The 18,830-nt window shown below is 41.8% G+C and overlaps 1 protein-coding gene across 4 annotated transcripts in view; it reads right to left on the bottom strand.

Annotated features, from left to right (window-relative positions):
* The window catches only part of LOC109428376 (glutamate receptor-interacting protein 2), a 98,367-nt gene that overhangs the window by 67,677 nt on the left and 11,860 nt on the right, over positions 1-18,830 (bottom strand). For 3 of the 4 annotated variants that reach the window (XM_062844234.1, XM_062844237.1, XM_062844236.1), the window contains exon 2: positions 11,269-12,191. In XM_062844234.1, coding sequence (XP_062700218.1) covers positions 11,269-11,617 — 349 coding nt within the window. In that variant the 5' untranslated portion in view covers positions 11,618-12,191. The remainder of the gene's footprint in view (positions 1-11,268; positions 12,192-18,830) is intronic. The other variant, XM_062844235.1, reaches the window with a different exon arrangement.

Below are 18,830 nucleotides of genomic sequence, written 5' to 3'. Positions count from 1 at the left end.
GTTTAGCTTGGCCATTGTCTTTTGAAGCTGTCAATGTAAATTTGATTGACACAGAAAATAGGGTCATAATATCTTGCTTGGAAATTAGAAATGTATACATAGGGCAATCATGCCTTCTCAAGGAAAACTTTGAGATTTCAGAATAAACTACCTATGAAATTTTCGTCGCTGTTCTAATTCTGATAATTGAGTTAGTTTATCGTACTCTGGACCAGATTCTAAAACAAAACAAATAGCATACAAATGAGTACACATTCATAAGGGTGGATGATCCCCATTGGAATGATATATGCAGTTGTGGATGGTCGATCAAGTACCAGGAAGCCAGCACATCCACGCGCTCCTCAGAGATAGAGATGACTATACAGATAAAAAAAATGTGTGGTGATAAATGAATTACTGTTACCAAACAAACCATCATCCCAGCAGTGAACAGAAGCCGTCGAGCATGAGTAGTGGGTATACAAATAAATAATTCAATTAGGAAGCGCAACAAGGTTCGAGCCAGGCACACCCGGGCAGGGCGCAGAATCGCTTCCCTTGTCTCTCGGCTCAATCGGTTTATCTTGCGCCATGCAGTAGTTATAAGTACACTGCACTCATTCCGCGTTTACTCCCATTTCCACATGCCCCGTCGGGCAGAGTAGTTTTGAATGGGAGTAAAAAGATCAGAGGGGAAATGAATGGAATGGTCTCACCATAAGTACACACTAAACAAACATACGACTATACAAAGTTTCGAGTGGTTCGAAAACAATTGCCTTTCGGCCTGCTTCGATTTTCCACGCTCGAATGAGTTAATCGATCGATGCCACCACGACGACAACGATCACCACGTGGGATCGAGACGAGACGACTGTTTCTGGTAAATTGTGTCATCTGGTCCTCCAATGGATGCACCCGACAAATGCCAGACTCTCAATTTGTTTACCGGGAAAATTCGGAAAACTTGAAGCAAAAACCGCCGAATGTCTCATTAGCGGAAAATACGCCGCTGCTAGGTAGGTATTCCCGACAAATTGGCTGAAAGTATTGTGCGCGCGGCTATAATTTGTCATTTTAATTCCCCTAATTAATGTCACTTTCGGGCATGAATTATGCGCACACACCGGTTGGGAACACACCTCCGTCGAACGTGGATAAATATCTGCCCGGGCTCGCAACGTCGTAAGCAGACCACGGAGCGCGGATCGCGATGATTTGTAAACGTCTTCATTTTGCTGCGTGCGATTGGGTGCACCGCCGGCCGTAAGGAAAAGGTCAATTTCGAGATTGTTCATGAGTTGGCCACTGATCAGACTTGAACGAGACGCGGGTGAAATTGTTTTTTATCAGTGTTCTCTGAATTGACGATCTCGATCAGTCTTCGCCAGCAGTGAGTGAGTAGCCAGCACTTTGGTGCGATGGAAAATGGGCGATAAATTTTAATCGAATTAGGCCTCATGCATTTCCGACAGCTGGGTGCAACGAGCGATGCCCCGATCTGGCTTGTTATGGGGGCAGACTGTGAATGAGGGAGATATATTTCACACTTGTTGATTCGTATGTGATAATGGGACGATTGAGTTCTAGCAGTTCGATAAAAAACGAATTAACTTAAAGTTATCCAGTCGAATCATCGATTGGTCATTACACATATAGGCCTGTCATCTTTTTCAAAAATGTTCTCTGATTCTCAAGTTCTCCCCCATATTTTAATTGGCATCCAAAAAGAAGTAACTGGTCAAAATTCCAGCCAAATCCATTGAAACTAAGTTGAATAATTACCGAAGCCACACCTCAAATTTTCAAGAGCACAAATCTGAAGAACCAAATGACGGTTTGCGCTGAAAAGTTGATTGATTGGTCACCACCAGTCATTTGATTCTGCAGATTTGTGCTGTCGAAGATTTGAGGTGTGGCTTCGGCATATCTTCACCTAAAGAGGTGTATCAAATCAATTTTGTGTTTTTTGACTATTTTCTAACATCAAAAAATCATAACTACACTAAAACTTGTCAAAAATTAAATCTATCGGCAGAAATTGGGTATTTTAATATGAAAAAATGTACTGATTTTTTGATTTTATACGAGAGAGCACAATTTTTGAGCCACTATGATTTTTTTCAGATTTTTCGAACTTTATTTTGGTACCTAAAATAAATTTCAAAGAGAAAGAGTGTTGTTGTTTTCTCCATTTTTTGCAACATAAACAATATAGTTATCCAAAGTTTTGCTCAAACATCATCAAATTAGGCAAGGAATCATAATACCCACGCTTTTTGCACCATTTCATTGCAGAAACGGAGAATTGACCTTCTCACCATCAGGTATCAGGTATCAGAAGGCCGGCTCCAGAGGCACGTTATCCTCCATTTGGGACATTTGTGCCATCGCCATACATATAAGCCTATTTCATCATTTACCTGAGGGAATGGGACAAGGGATGGAATGGGATTAGGAAAGGGAAAGGTGATGAAATAGGAAGGGGTGCCCTAGAAGAGGGAATGAACGCATAAGCGCAATGAGAGCTCATAGCCCATACCACAACGGGTTTAATCAGTGCCCTGAAAAGGACATTATAAAACGCATAAGCGTAAAGAGAGTCTATAGCTCATTGGAGGTAGCTTGTGACGTCATGCCTCTTTCAATATGACATTGAAAGGCACGTCATCGAAAGCATCCTCAATATTCAAGAAATCACCCAAGCAAAAACTACGTTTGAGCGAGTACTTTCTTGAAAACGTATACAACTTTGTGTAAAAGAGTCACTGTGGACATCCCAAATTTGGAAGCATGTGAGTTCACATGAAAAGGCATGTCAGCCAGACGACATCACAGATGTGATAATCGACAATGCGTTTCTAGCATTTCAGAAAGAACGAGGTAACTAGTTTTGTCACTTAAGAGCTGAAATTTGGTTTTCTTTTACGATTAACTCTGTCTTCTTATCAGTTGATGATTATTAAACCACTCCATGAGAGAATATATATGTCAAAAGTGCAAAAAATAAACAATGATTTAGCTGGCTACACGCTTTTGTGATGGGATCTAATTTTGAGGCGGCAATAAATAAGCTTTTTTAACATTAAATTGCTGAGTTTTCCCATATTATTTTGAGTTTCCCAGTTGTTTTAAACTGTTCCGTCCTACACAAAACGAAATTCAGGTAAATTTCATGGCTTATGGATAACGATGGTGGAATAAATATTTTGCGTTGCGTGGCGGTAAGACGGTCCGCCTTGAGGGTGGGTAAGACGGACAGTGTTGGGGCTACTTTGATAGTGCCATGAGAAACACATTAAAACCCACACATTTTTCACAGATTGAAATCTATGGAGTACAAAAATGGTTGTGGAAGCCGTGTAAAGCATTTTATATTGATTTTTTGTTTAAAAAATCATTATATTTGAATTTTTGTTGTTGGAACAGTTTGCACTTCGAAAATTACCAGAGCATTGCATACTGTTAGGCGTTTACCAGTGTATGGATGTTTCCAATTTACAAAATGGACTTTAATTTGCAAAAACACGTTTCGCTAAGAGATTCAAAGCCAAATTTAGATTCTATTATGATTGATCTACCGAATATAAACGGCCATGAACATCATTTAACACAATTAATGGCTTATTAGCTAATTTTCCAAACGTGTCCATCTTACCCACCCTACCGGTCCGTCTTACCCACACTGTTGAAAAACATACATTAGGAGATCACTTTTTAAATATCTCAAAAGTCATGGAAAATCAAATTTTATTGCAAAATCGGTTTGCAGACTGTAAAGTACCTTAGTTGAAGTAAATAGTATGGAGGTAAAATTTTAATTATCTCATTGTTTACACTGTCAAAATAGAGTGTTTCCTAAGCATGTCCGTCTTACCCCCACCCCCCCTACAGAAGTTACCCTACGAAAATAATCTTTTCGAAGTAAAGCCACTTGGGCTACGCACGCTTCTTACGCTGAAAATTGATCTGAGGTTTCCTAGCCGTAGCTACTACCCAAACTAGACAGGATTACACTCTTCACAATCACAGCACAAAAAGGAAACATCAACGACAAACCAAATCGGTGTCAATTGAAAAACGCCCATGGCGAAAACGCCTTAAGCGTACCCAAATAGGTAGTAATGTAAGCTAATTTACAACATTTGAATAACCCCGCCCTTATTGAGCCTCAAATTTGAGACTTAAGAAGGGCAACTGATTATCTCGGAGAAACACAAGGTCCACTGCACTATTGCTCCGGTTAGTGCAGTAAGGGCGTAATACTGTGGAGGACGCCCTAATTCTCCACAGGCTCCGTTTGTGGTTAGGGTTTTATTAGACCCCCCTAACCATTCATTCCTTGGCACGGTGAGCATAAAGCCGCATAACACCATCAATTAGGGGTCACCCGTTTAGTGGACTCTTACCACGGTGTGTCTGGTAGAAGAAATTTATTACGAAAAAATAAGCATCGCTAATTTTTACGTTACGTGAAAGTTGACGCTACCAGCTTTCATTCAAGCCCAACATCGAAATATTCCATCGGGGGAACTTTTTCATACAAAAATTGGGTATGTTTGTTAAGTAGAAATAGGGATTAATTTGGAACCGTTCATTTTGTATGGGGAAAAACAGTATTCTGAAAAAGTTGTTCGAGATCCCTCGGTGGATTTTTTTGAGGGACCGTGCAAATGAAAGCTGGAAGCCTCTATTTTTGAATAGCGAAAAATTTGGCGATGCCCATTTTTTTGTTATAAACCTTTCCCATACACACGCCGTGTTACCACTGAATCAGGCGGTCCGTAGTGTTATTCTTAGCCAATTGAGACAACCGCTACCGACACTACACAGCTTTCTAGGCTGATCGGGAAAAGAAGTTAATATTGATGGTTAACTTCCAAACGAGCCCGTACAGCCCCGAAAATTATCAAATTAGACAAGGAATCATAATACCCACGCTTTTTGCACCATTTCATTGCAGAAACGGAGAATTGACCTTCTCACCATACTGAAATTCAGCTCATTACTACAAATCTAGTACTACACCGAACGTGCCCCATTCTTGGAGTGTGAAGAATTAAAAAAAAAAAGAAATTCCTAGAGAAGTTTCCAGAGGATGGAATTCCTGCAGGTACGCCTGGAGCAAACCCTGTAGGAATCCCTGGAGAAAACCTTAGAGCAATTATGCGGGGAATTCCTGGAAAAAAAATCTGAAGAAATTTCTTGGGGAATACTTCGAGGAATTAGTAGACAACTTTCTGGAGGAATCCTTGGAGGAATTTCTGGAGGAACCCCTATAGGTATTCTTAGAGAAATGCCTGAAGTAATTCCTAGAGCATTCTCTGAAGGAAATCCTTGAGGAACTTCTGGACAAACTCCTGGTTGAATCCCTGCAGGAGAAATCTATAGAGGGATTTTTAGAGTAATCACTAGAGGGACTTCTGAAGAAATAACATGATGATTTCCTTGATGCATCCATGGAGAAATTCTGGGACGAAGGCCTGGAGCAATCCCTGGATGAATTCCTAGATAAATTCATAGTGGAATATCTAGAGGAGATCTGGGAGGAACCTCTAGAAGATTTCCCGGAACAATCCCTAGATGTATTCCTAGAGAATCCACTGGAGAAATTCGTGGATGAATCCGTGGACGATTTCCTAAAGGAATACCTGGAGGAATTCTAGTATGAATACCTGGAGGAATTCCAAGAGATTCAGGAGGAATTCATGGTAGAACTCATAGAGCAAACCATGGCAGAAATCCTGGGAGGAAACCCTGGATAAATTTCTAAAGAAACCTTTTGAAGAATTCCTGGAGGAATCCTTAGAAGAAATTCTGGAGATATTCTTGGAAAAATCCCTGGTGGAATTTCTGGAGGGTTCCTTGATGAAATTTCTGGAGGAACCTTAGGAGGAATGCCCTGAAAACCTTCTGGAGAAATGCATAGAGAAATTCTTGGGAAAATTCCGTAGAACTATGCCTGGAATATCCCTGGAGGAATCTCTAGAAGAATTATGGGAGGCATCCGTGTAGAAGTTTCTGATGAAATTCCTAGAGGAATTCCCAAAAGAATTTCTGGAGGAATACTGTTTGAGTTAAGATCAATACGGACCCCTCAGACTTCAACCCTGCGCCCGGTTTTAGGATGCAGAAATGTGACCTACATTCAATACCAGGCTGCATTACTATCCATTGTTTGCTGTTAACTGCTGGACATGCGATAGATGGTCGTCGCAGAAATTGAGAGGAGCTGGCTCCATGTATATCTTGCACATCTCAAACAACGGTCGTCTACTAACTAGGAGAGATCAGAGATGAAACCAACTCTTACTGGGCCCACTGAACACGAACAAAAAACATCGCATGTGGCAATCTAGGTTTGCAGATGATCGGAACAATATTAGGCAGACAGATACCGACAGACCACCGGTCGTGCGTGGAGGCTGCGCGCGGGTTATTTTAATTGTTTTGTGTTAGTTATTAACCCTAAAAGGGATACCTTCATGGCCTTAGTTTCGTCACCTCGCTGAATGAGTTCCATCAAAGACGAGCTCTGAAAGGCGCCTGGGGTCCAATGGACCCCAGGTATCCCTTTTAGGGTTAAAGTGATTGGTAACCGAAGTAAAGTCGCGTGTGTTCTAGTGTTCAATAAACCAACCCATCAACGAAATTGCCCGGAAGACTGGGAAATTACTCTACGAGTGTTGAGGAGCCGTCAACTGGAGCAGGCTATCGAAGGCGGGGGTAATTCGGATTCCCAACCAATACCGAATGGAATTTCTGGAGGAATTTCAGGATGAATTCTAGGAAGAATTTTGGATAAATTACTAGAGGAATCAAATAAAGTAAATAACTGAAGGAATGCCTGGTGGAATTTTTGGAGGAATTCCAGGAGGAAACTCTGTAGGAATCGCCGGAGGAAATCCTGGAAGAATTCCCGAAAGAATCGCTGGAAAATTCATGGGGGAATTTCTAAAATTATTTCTGAAGGAATCCCTGGAAGATTTCCTGGAAAAACTCCTAGAAGAATTACAGTCATAGCACAATTATGGGTCACCCACAATTATGGGTCAATTGCATTTGAATTGCATGGCGAACAGACTGACTAATGATTGTGACAGAGTGACCCATAATTGTGCAATGACTGTACTGTAGGATTTTCCGAAGGAATTTCTGGATCAATTCATGGTGGAAATCGTAGAAGGAATTCCTGAAGAAAAACCTGGGGTAGTTCCTGGAGGAATTGTTGGTGGAATTCCTGGAGGAGTGTCAGCAGAAATGCCTGGATGAAATCCTGGAGGAATGCCAAGAGGAACACCTGGCGGAATTTCTGGAAGAACTCGAGGAGAATAAAGAATACCTGGAATAATTCCTGGATGAATTCGGGGAGGAGTTCCTGGGAGAATTTCTGAAGGAATCCCAAGCGGATTTCCTGGGGAATTTCTCGAATAAATTGCATTAGTAGTTTGTGAAGGAATTCGTAGAGGTAATCCTGATCAACTCCGGAGGAATTTCCGAAGGAATTCCTGGAGGAGTTCTGAAGAAATTGCCAGAGGGATTTCCGAAACAATTCCTGGAGGAATTTCCGAAGGAATTCCTGGATGAATTTCCGAAGGAATTCCTCCTGGAAATCTTTAAAGTATTCCTGAAAAAGTCCCTGAATGAAATCCTGGAGGAATCCCTATACAAATCCCTGGAGGGACTCTTGGAGAAATGCCTGTAGACATTCCTAAAAAAAATCCTGGAGGAATCCCTAGAGGAATTCCTGAGGGAATGCCTGGAGGAACCCCTGGAGAAATTCTTAAAAACATGCCTGTCGAAATTCCTGGACTAATCTCTAGAGAAATTCCTTGAGAAATCTCTAGAGGAATTCCTGTAGCAATCTCTGCATAAATTTCATGAAGAATCCCTAGAGAAAATCCCTGGCAGAATTCCTCAAGATTTTCTTGAAGAATCACTGGAACACTTTCAGGAGGAATCCCGGGAGGAATCTCTAGAGGAATTCTTTGAGGTATCTATAGAGGAATAACTGGAGGAAATTTTGGAGGATTCATGGACGAATTTCAGTATGATTTTTAAGAGAAATCCCTGCAGGAATTCCCAGAGGAATCCTAGAAGAATTCCAGGAGGAATTTCTGGAGGAATCCCAGGAAGAATTCCTGAAGAAATTCAAGGAGCAATTCCTGAAGGAATTCCAGGACAAGTTTCTGAAGAAATCCCAGGAAAAAGTACCAAAGAAATCGGTAAAATTCCTGAGGAAATGTAAAATTTGATATTCCTGAGGAATTTATAAAACGAGTACGTAGAGGAACGTTCAATACATGGCCTTTATGCCTAATTTCACCTTCTATAAATTTTCACACTTGTTCGCAACCTAGAGAATACCATCATAACTATCATTCATTATTCACTCCCTTACACTCTTAGTAGAGCAGTTCCAGGAGAATTCCTTAAGTTCGTGAATGAACCCCATGAGGAATTCTTAAGGGAAACTCTAAACAGTTCCTAGAGGAAGTCGTGGATTATTTCCTAGAGGAGTTTCAGAAAGAATTCCATGAAGAATTCCTGACGTGTAAGAGTTCTTGGAGTCATTTTTAAAAAAAAAATCTTTGAAGTTGTTCCTGAAAGAATCTCAGAAAGAATACACGGTTGAATCCCTGGAGGAATCTCTGAAGAAACCCCATGAGGAATTCCTTGGGGAATCTCAGGAGAGCTTTCTTAGCGAATTCCCGGGAGAATGTCTGTATATATTCCTGGATAAAAAAAATCTGAAGAAATCCATGTCTGTAGTAATTTTTGGACAAATTATTGAAGGAATACTTGGATGGACTCCTGAAGGATTTTTTGTACATTTTTTTTAAGCAATTCCTGGATAATTTTATGCATAATTTCTAGTAAAATATTCTTGAAGACTTTCCAGCAGAAATAATTCCACATGGAGCATAGAGCAATCTCTAGCGGAATTCTGGAAGAAACATATGGAGAAATTCCCGAAGAAAGCTCTGAATTAATACCTGCAGAAATACCTCAAAGGATCTCTGGAGAAATTCCTGAAAGACACCTTGAAAAAAAAAAGCACTGCAACAATCAGCGGAGGAATATTAAAAGATATCCCAGGACAAATCCCCGAAGCAATGACTGGTAAAATTCCTAGATGAATTCTTGAAGTAATCTCTGAAGGAATGATAGAAGCACTGCAAGCTATGGAAAAAATCCTGGATGAATTGTTCATACTCATATAGTTTATGAAACTAGGAACCAAAAATCTAAAACAGTCATTTTAATACCTCAAAACTGGTATGCCGATTTACATATTCACTTACAAAGAGCCAGTAGTGCTCTTAAGGAGACTTTTGTGACTCAGATCGCAGTGCTCTCACAGAGACTATAGCGTTCACATGGCGACTGTTATTTTATCATACAGAACCTAGTATTCTCATGGATGCAGTAGTACTTCCATGAAGTAAATATTTACAAATCAAGATCAATATGGACTTATAAATGAGATATTTCGAAACTTAACCATTTTCATGCTTTTTGTAGGCATTGTAGGTACCGTGGTGCATTTTGAAGACCTTAGAAACCCAATAAGCTAGTAGTGCTTTCAAGGAGCCAGTAGTGCTATCGAAGAGTCCGTAGTGCTCTCATGGAGCCAGTAGTGCTCTCGAGAAGCCAGTAGTGATCTCAAGGAGACAAAATCTTCGTGATTTCATGAAAATCTTGGAGTTTTTTTTATAGAGATCGTAGTGCTCTCAAAGAGATTATAGTGCTCACATGGCGACCGTAACGCTGTCATAGAGATCATGGTGCTCACATGACGACCGTAATATTACCATGCAGACCCTAGTGTTCTTATGAACGCTGTAGTACTTCGATGAAGTAAACATTTATAAATCAAGACCGAAGAGATCGTATGCAGAGCTTAACGCTCTCGTAAAAACCGAAATGGTCTTATGTAGACTGTGGTTTTCATGGATATGGAAACCATAGTGCTCACATAGCGACCGTAATGCTCTCATAGATCCGCCAGTATAATTTCATGGAGTAAACAGCCATACACTGAGACCAAAGTCCTCGCACGAAGACTTTGGCGCTCTCATGGAGACCGTGATAATCTCACGAAAACTGCTACCATGAAGACCATATTGCTCTCATGAACTCCTCATTTCTCTTATGGATCCCCTGGAGACGACAGAGCTGTTTTGCCGGGGTATAGTGCTCCTCTGGTGACGACAGAGCTCCTCTGGAGACTACAGAGCGCCTCTGGAGATGACTTAGCTCCTCTGGAGCCGACAGAACTCCTCTAGAGACGATAGACCTCCTGTGGAGATGACAGAGCTACACCGGAGACGACAGAGCTCCTCTGGTGACGACAAAGCTCTTCTAGAGCCGACAGAACTCCTCTGGAGACGACAGAGCCACACTACTGCTCCAGAGACGACAGAGCACTTCTGAAGACGATTGAGTTCTTCTTGAAACGATAGAGCTCCTTTGAAGATGACAGAGCTCAGATGGAAACCTATCTATTTTCTTCATAATTTGTAGATGTAACAAACTCAAAAGTAATAAATAACTTTACTTAAAATTAATCACGATTTTCTGTGAAAACTTATGATAGATATCCTCTTCAACATACCCATTCGTTTATGAGTTTCTTAAAACTCGTCTACCTCTAGGAGTCTCCTCAGTAGGTTTTCAAACATCGTTAAAAGTTTAATGCAGCACTTTATTTTAGGAATAACACGAACTTTTTATAAATTTTAAAGAAATTTTCGACAGACTTCTAAAATTGTTTTAAGAAAGCGGACCAGAAACTAGTTAGATGATTTATCTAGGAGCTATGGTGTTACTGTGTTGTTATTTTCTCCATTTTTAGCAAAATTCAGCAACACAGTTACCCAAAGTTTTGCTAAAATAACACCAAATTAGACAAGGAATGATAATACTCATGCATTTTGTTCCATTTCTTTTTAGAAACGAAGAATTTATTTTCTCGCCATACAAAAAGTCAGCTCATTACTACAAATCTAGTACTCATGTTTAGTGCTTACGTCCAAAATGGATGTTCACATAGGTAACTATAGCCTGCCTTGTGATATTGTATGCCATGCTGCTAATGACAGCCGTTATAAAACTCTCATAAAGCTTACATTAATTTAGCTTACTCCAAACATTCTTCTAGGTGCATATTTTGCAACTTTTAAAATGAAGACTTCAAAAACAAGTATTTTTCCTAGACATGGGGCGTCTTGTACCCAGTTCCCCGTTACACAACAAAAAAGCCCAAAAATAATGGCAACTCACCCGACAACATGCTCCCGGTCGTTCCAGCTCCCCTTGCTCCTTCGGCCGACGACTGCATCAGACCAGCCGACGGCGTCCCAGCAGTGGTTATCGCAGCCGACGACGACACAGCTGCCGCTCCACCACCACCACCGCCATTGCCTGCCGGGTTGATGAACGACGTCTCGACGCTATTATCCTCGAAGCTGTTGTTGCTGCTACTGCTGCCGCCGCTGTGCCCATTGAAATTGCAGCTTTTCGATAGTGTCCCACCCTTGCCACTTCCGCCTCCGGGCACGCAGCTGCTACTGGTGCTGCTGTTGCCACTACCCGAACCGGAGGAACTTTTCTTGGATTTCCACAGTTTCATGGTTTTCCACGAGGATGATTTTTGGCACTCGCAACTCTTTCACTGCGGTCTTTTTTTTTTTTCGAGGAAATTTATCCTTGCGGTTGGTTCACTGTCGTTCCCTTTCGATTTTTCTTCAATCGAGATTTCTTCTACGAAATGTACGAAAATCACTTACGAGGTTATTGTACGCTGAGTTCGCCCCGGTTTCGCGACGCCAGTTGAAAAATCAATCCGTCAACGGATTTGCAAATGGCACAAGAAGAGGGAAAAAAAAATGGCGATCGCACTTTTATAGCTCATTCGCCACTTTTATTCGCGCGGTCACATAAAAACCCGTCGTAAAAGCGACATCCCCAAGTGCGTGCCCGTCCGTGCGCCTGCCTGCCACGACAAATCACTACACAATGTTTGTTTTGAATACCCTCGCCTACTAAGCGGTGTTTGTCTAGCTGTGGGCTGTCAAAACCGACGCGCCGCCGCCATGTTGCTAAAACCGCTGCTGGCCGCCCGCCATTGTTGTTGTCCGTTCCACGCGTTCTAGTACTACAATGTGATACCGTACGTGAAACGATGAATGGGAACTTCAATCTTTCTGTAAATAGGTAGAAAACTGACTTCTTTTTCTCGAAGATCTTCACAAAACACAACCACAAATCTCTCCCATTCAAATGGGGATCACGGCGATCAGTCTCCCCTGTGTTTTTTTTTTGTCGTTCGACGACCATCGTTCATTCTCCCCTCGCCCTGTTTGTCATAATTTTCCACCAAAGCGCCGCCAAATGTCTATTTTTAAGACCCTTCTCGGGAAAAATCACTACAAACTGAGCCGCCGCGTCGCGTCGTTGTCGTCGTCGAAGATTTCATAACCGCCCGTAAAGTCCTCTCGTCACAACCGTCACAACGCGACGCATCTCGTAATGTATAGACGGTAGCAGGTACCAATCTACCTCTATAGATTGCATGGGTTTGAAGGTTTTTGCGACATGTCACCATGTTTATTCGTAGATTTTTCCTAATGCAGGAAAATCTTACAAATTAAATGTAAAGTTAAAGATACGTTAAGACGTAGTACTTGGTTTCAAACCAGTTCTACATCTACCTCATTTGGTCTCTTATTCTCTAGTTTGACAGGTCAATGTTTACCTTTTTAAGCTAATCTTACAACTGCCTCTTTTTTAGACATTTTTTCAATAGTCGGCAGCTGATTCTACATTCAAACATTTCTGTTCTAATACTTCATGAGCTTAAAAATTACGCTTGAATGTATGAAAGATGGACGTCATAATTTGTAAATAAATGGCGTTTTCATTTTTTTTTTTAGTTTTTGTACCAATCTAAGTAGGCTCAGTGTACCTGTTATGGCTATAGTACCTCAAATTCGCCATACTTGATTTCAACCTTTAAAGATACAAATCAACAAGAAAAAAATCGTGAACAACAGATCACGTTCACAAAATATGATTGCAATCAATCAAACTTCACAATTTGCTCAAATTATGGTAGAAATAAATCATTTTTCTTAACTTTTCGGCCTCCTTGCACCCTATTTCGCCATAGTGTACCAGTTATGGCAACTCCCATAAGGAATGCATGTAAATAGTGCGAAGTGGAACCTAAATTAACAAATGTGTCCATAACTGGTACAGGGTTCCTATCATTGGCACACGCCGTAATAAATACTAAAAGTAGTTTTGGCTCCGTTTTTATATTTTTCCTGTAAAGTATAAAAACTAATCAATCATTGGACTTATTGTTTACATTCGTCGGACTTCTTCTTATTGTTAGGAAACTCTACCTACCTTTTTAATAATATGTACCTTGTTTATATCCACTTCACTCACTAACACATTTGCCTCATATGTATTACCTCAACTCAACCTGAACTCGATAATAAAATCAGTCTTTGTTTACTCGTCCAACTGACTACAAGTTATTTGCGTAACATGGTGTCAGAATAAAAATCTACTGCGCAATTTCGAGATTTCGGACAAACGAGAAAAGGAAACGACAAATATGGCCAACCCCACTGGCCAAGTTGGAAATGGTGTGCCCCAGGCTGTAGCTCAGCCAGGAAATTCGATTGCGGCAGCACCCGCAATTAACAGCAGCATCCCGTTTCCCGAACAATTGAAGCTGACCGGGAACATCAAAGAAAACGTGGACAATTTCAGGGACTCTTTCGAGATCTACCTGATCGCATCGGGTCTCGAGCATCGAGATGAGCGTGTCAAGATTGCTACATTCAAGGCAGCACTCGGGTTGGAGGCACGGAAAATTTTCAATCTGTGGCCCCTGCAGCCTAACGAACAGGATACGGTAGCGGCCTGTCTGGACTCTCTATCCAGGTACATGGTTCCGCAGAAGGATGTGAAGCTGGCGAGATACGAGTTTTTCCAATGCCGGCAGCAATGTAGCGACACCGGTGAGACAGAAACGATGTCGCACTTCATCAATAGAGCTCGTGAATTGGTGAAGGACTGCAACTTTGGCGCGCTGGAAGATGAGATGTTGCGCGACAAAATAATCACCGGTATCCTGGACGTGAACCTACGGAAACGTTTCATCGGAGAGCAGAACCTAACGTCAGCCGCTGTAATTAATCAGTGCCGCACCGAAGAAGCAACCAAAGCAGAGCTTGAACGTAACAATTTGCTTCAACCAGGACCATCGATGCAAGTTGTGAACAGAATTGGATCCAGCAAGAAACGTGAGAAGAAATGTGCTTTCTGTGGACGAACGTATCACCAAAAGCTAACGGATTGTCCGGCCCGCGGAATGGTTTGCAATTTTTGTAAACAAAAGAACCATTTCGCCGCGGTGTGCCGGAAGAAGCAGGAATCGCTAAGCCAGCACCGACCGATCAAGAAGACTTCAAGCCACAAGGAAGGACAGGTGCACAGTGTCGATGAGGAGCCCAGCGATCTGGAAGAGGACTGCAAGATTGAGGAATCGGTCGATTCGATCCAGTACCTGTACAGCATCAACCACAGCGAATCTTCCATGTTGAAAGGCAGCATCGTTTTCTACGACGTGAACAAGCATCCAGTGAACGTGACCTGTATTTTTGACTCGGCTGCTTCGTGTAACGTCATCGGAAAGAAAAACGCCATGGAGATCCTTGGAACAAACAATCTACGACTGGACAATCAACAAGCAATTCTCAAGGCGTTCGGGGGAAGTTCGTTGAAGTCACTCGGTCGAACCGTAATCGACTGCAATCACGGCGGCGGCCAATACAAGCTGGTGTTCCATGTCGTCGGGTTCGATCAACCTCCACTGCTGTCGAAAAACACCTGTCTGCAGTTGAAATTAATCCAAGTTTGTCACACCGTCTGTATGAATCAGCCACTGTCGTCTGCGAAGAAGATTCTGGAGAAGCATAAGGATGTTTTTCGAGGTCTCGGAAGGCTAGAAGGAGATGTACATTTGGAAGTCGACGATACAATCAAGCCAGTTGTCCAGCAGCCAAGAAGGATTGCTGTTACTATGCGGGATGAGCTTCGCCAAACGCTGGTGGAGATGGAACAACAGGGAATCATCGTTCAGCAGAAGGAATACGCAGCCTGGGCCTTGAAGCGACCTCATTATCAAATGCCAACGATCGACGAGTTGCTGCCAGAGTTGTCCAATGCCAAGGTATTCACAACCGTGGATGCAAAGTGCGGGTTTTGGCAAGTGCGTCTGGACGAGGAAAGCTCCAAATTGACAACTTTTTGGACGCCATTTGGACGGTATAGGTGGGTGCGTATGCCGTTCGGGATCTCTCCGGCACCCGAAATTTTCCAGAAGAAGCTCCATGAAGCAATCAACGGTTTGCGGAACGTAAAAGCGCTTGCCGACGATGTGCTAATCTATGGTTGTGGAGAGACACTAGAAGAAGCCATACACGATCATGACGCAAACTTGGATGCTTTTTTGAAGCGTATGCAAGAGCGAGGGGTGAAATTAAACGGCGATAAAATCAACTTGTGCCAGGAAAGGGTTAAGTTCTTCGGACACGTACTCACCTCAAGCGGAGTGCAGGCAGACCCGGAAAAATTAGACAGTATTATGAAAATGGACCCACCGGAGGATGTACCGTCGCTGCTTCGGTTCTTGGGTATGATAACATATCTGACCAACTATTTGCCCAGTCTTGCATCAGTAGCTGAACCCCTTCGTCGGCTGACCAACAAACACGAACCATGGAGTTGGAATCAGGAACAGCAACAATCGTTTGATCAGCTGAAGCAAATGGTTACAAGCGCTCCCGTCCTTCGATATTTTGATGTGCAGAAAGATGTCGTTATCCAATGTGACAGCAGTAGCGTTGGGCTCGGAGCTGTACTGCTGCAGGATGGTCAGCCCGTGGTGTATGCCTCGAAGACTCTGAACGCAACGGAGCGCAAGTATGCGCAGATCGAGAAAGAAACATTGGCCATCCTGTTTGCCTGCCGTAAATTTGAAATGTACATCCTCGGAAAACCGGTTACGATTCAAACGGATCATCTGCCTCTCATCAGGATTTTTCAGAAGCCGTTGGTGGAAGCACCACTGAGAATCCAACGGATGCTTTTGGCCCTTCAACGGTACAACACGGTTCTACGGTTTACTCCAGGTAAGGAAGTCATCATAGCTGACATGCTTTCACGTGCGTCAATAGCTGACAACGATGTAAGCAGCAAGCAGGGTTGTTAACGTTAATCAACGATTAACGCCGTTAACGTTAATTTTCGCTCATATCAACGTTAACGACGTTGCGTTGATTTTTTTGGCAATTAACGTTAACGTCAACGGAATGCGTTAAATTAACGTTAACGATTATCGTTAATTCTAGCGTTACTTCATGTGATGAGAAAAAAAATAACATCTGAATTCCCTATGAGGTGATCATAGTAGCCATCCATGTGTCAAAAATTTTCTCCTTCATTTCAAGGAATCTTTATCACAGACCGGCCATGTCCAGTCAGCACGATTGCTGAAATAAACTTCTACAATCTTCCAAGATATGTTTTTTTTCTGAAAATCTACTGGATTTTGGCATTGAGGACAGCAGAATCATTTATCGATTAAATCTCTCCGGTCACCAGTGACTTTTTTGTGTTCTACTGCACTCAAACACGGAAAACAATGCAAGCTGATGTAAGTAGCAAGATTTTTTACTCCATCCATTTTCCTTCTTTTTTCATCTTCTTGGTGTAACGCCCCCACTGAAATATAGCCTGCTTTTCAGCAGTGTTCTATGGACACTTCCTCAGTTACATGTTAACTAAGCGCTTTCTCTGCCAATGAGCATTTTGCATGTGTATATCGTGCAGCAGGCGCGAAGACACTCTATGCCCAAAGAAGTCAAGGAAAATTTCTGGATCAACCAAAATCGAATTTGTCACTCTCAGCATGATCATGCTGAATACCCACGCCTTTACGGCTGTGGCTTTATGGGCTTTACAATAACCCACTGTTGGTGATATTGGACGCAGAGACTTAATTTCTTATACAGTGAGGTAGGGTATTGGAAAAGTAGCAAGACTGAATTTACCCTTTATTGAAATTATTTTAATGATGGTTTAAATATTTTGAATCATTAAATACGTACGAATTAATTCTAGTTGTTTCATCAGCTTTTTTCTCTAATGCCTTTAAATTTACCAAGGTCGCTGTAATTTCATCACACCACCCATGAACAAGCGCCCACATTAGTGGACTAATAACTCTTCGCGCACTAGGCAAAGTTCCAATAGTCGCTTAAAGAGTTGCCACATATAATGTTGGGTTAGCTAATGGGGCATGAAAGCGAATGTTTGGTCAACAAAATGCATAGTTAAATTTAGCTTTCAAAACAACTAGGAGTAAAAAAACATTTGAAATTTTTGAATGATTCAAAATATATTCCTTGGTTGATTGCTTTGTAAATTTATGGGAGATAAAAAACTTTGACCGTGGAAATGATATTTTCAACATGTTTATCACTCAACATATAGAATTCTCTGTATTTTCCATTATTTCATAGAAAAGGCATATGAAATTTATATTTTTAAATTTCATAATTCTTGGAACCTGTGCCACTTACAGTCACACTTTTACCTAAATGTGCAACTTGGGGGAGCTTAATTGTCTGTTTAAAAAAAAAACCTGATATCTCCCAAAGGCAATCATTTAAAGATTAATCGAAGGTTCTTCCAGTTCTTGTTTACTATCCAGAATGTGTTCCATGAATAGTTACCAGAAACGTATTACAAATTTACTAGATATTGTTTAACAGAATCGGTAAAAGCTCTTGCAGAATTCCCACTTTTTGCCTGAATTCCGTAGAAAAATCTTCAAAGATGTCCGCCACAAGCTTTTCGCATATTATGCTGAGTGCTACCAATTGATTAAAATGGGTTATTTTGGATGATGGCTGATCCCAAAATACAGAAATTAACGGAAGATTAACGGAGTCGTTAACGTTAAATCAACGCTCTGCGTTAACGTTAACGTTGATCAACGATCCTGAAAAATCAACGGAAGAATCGTTGATCGTTACAATTAACGTTAACGAATTAACGTAACGGCGTTAATCGTTGATTAACGTTAACAACCCTGGCAGCAAGGACATCTACGATGTGTATGCGTTGGAGTACATTCCCATTTCGGATGACAGAGTTCAGCAAATCAAGGCGGAATCTAAGCAGGATCCGGAAATACAAACAATCATCCAGTTTGTGATTGACGGATGGCCTACAAAGTCGGAAGTACCAGAGTCGCTGCAGGTTTACTGGCCATTCAGGGATGAATTCAGCACGCATAACGGACTTGTGTTTCGGAACGACAGAATATTGATTCCACGAAGCCTTCGAAAGGATATTCTGGATCGGCTGCATCAATCGCACTCCGGAATCGAAGCTACGACAAAGCTTGCTCGTGACAGAGTGTTTTGGCCCGGCATTAACGACCAAATTCGTCAGAAGGTTCAGCAGTGTGACATTTGTCAAAAATTTGCACCAAATCAACAGCCGCAGCCCATGCAGAGCCATCAAATTCCCAGCTATCCTTTCCAGAAACTGAGCATGGACTTGTGCGAAATTGAGCTTGGAGGCAGAAAAGCGGTATACCTAATAACAGTTGATCATTTCTCTGATTATTTTGACATCGATGAACTACCATCTCTGAACTCAGCCGCGATTATCAACGCTTGCAAGAAAAATTTCGCGAGGTTCGGGAGACCGCAGTTCATCTCAACGGATAATGGTGTACAATTTGTGAGCCAGGA

This window comes from Aedes albopictus, chromosome 1 (assembly GCF_035046485.1).
Source record: "Aedes albopictus strain Foshan chromosome 1, AalbF5, whole genome shotgun sequence".
Lineage (NCBI taxonomy): Eukaryota > Metazoa > Arthropoda > Insecta > Diptera > Culicidae > Aedes > Aedes albopictus.
The sequence above is the reverse complement of the archived record's forward strand: the minus strand, read 5'-3'. Positions and strand labels throughout refer to the sequence as shown.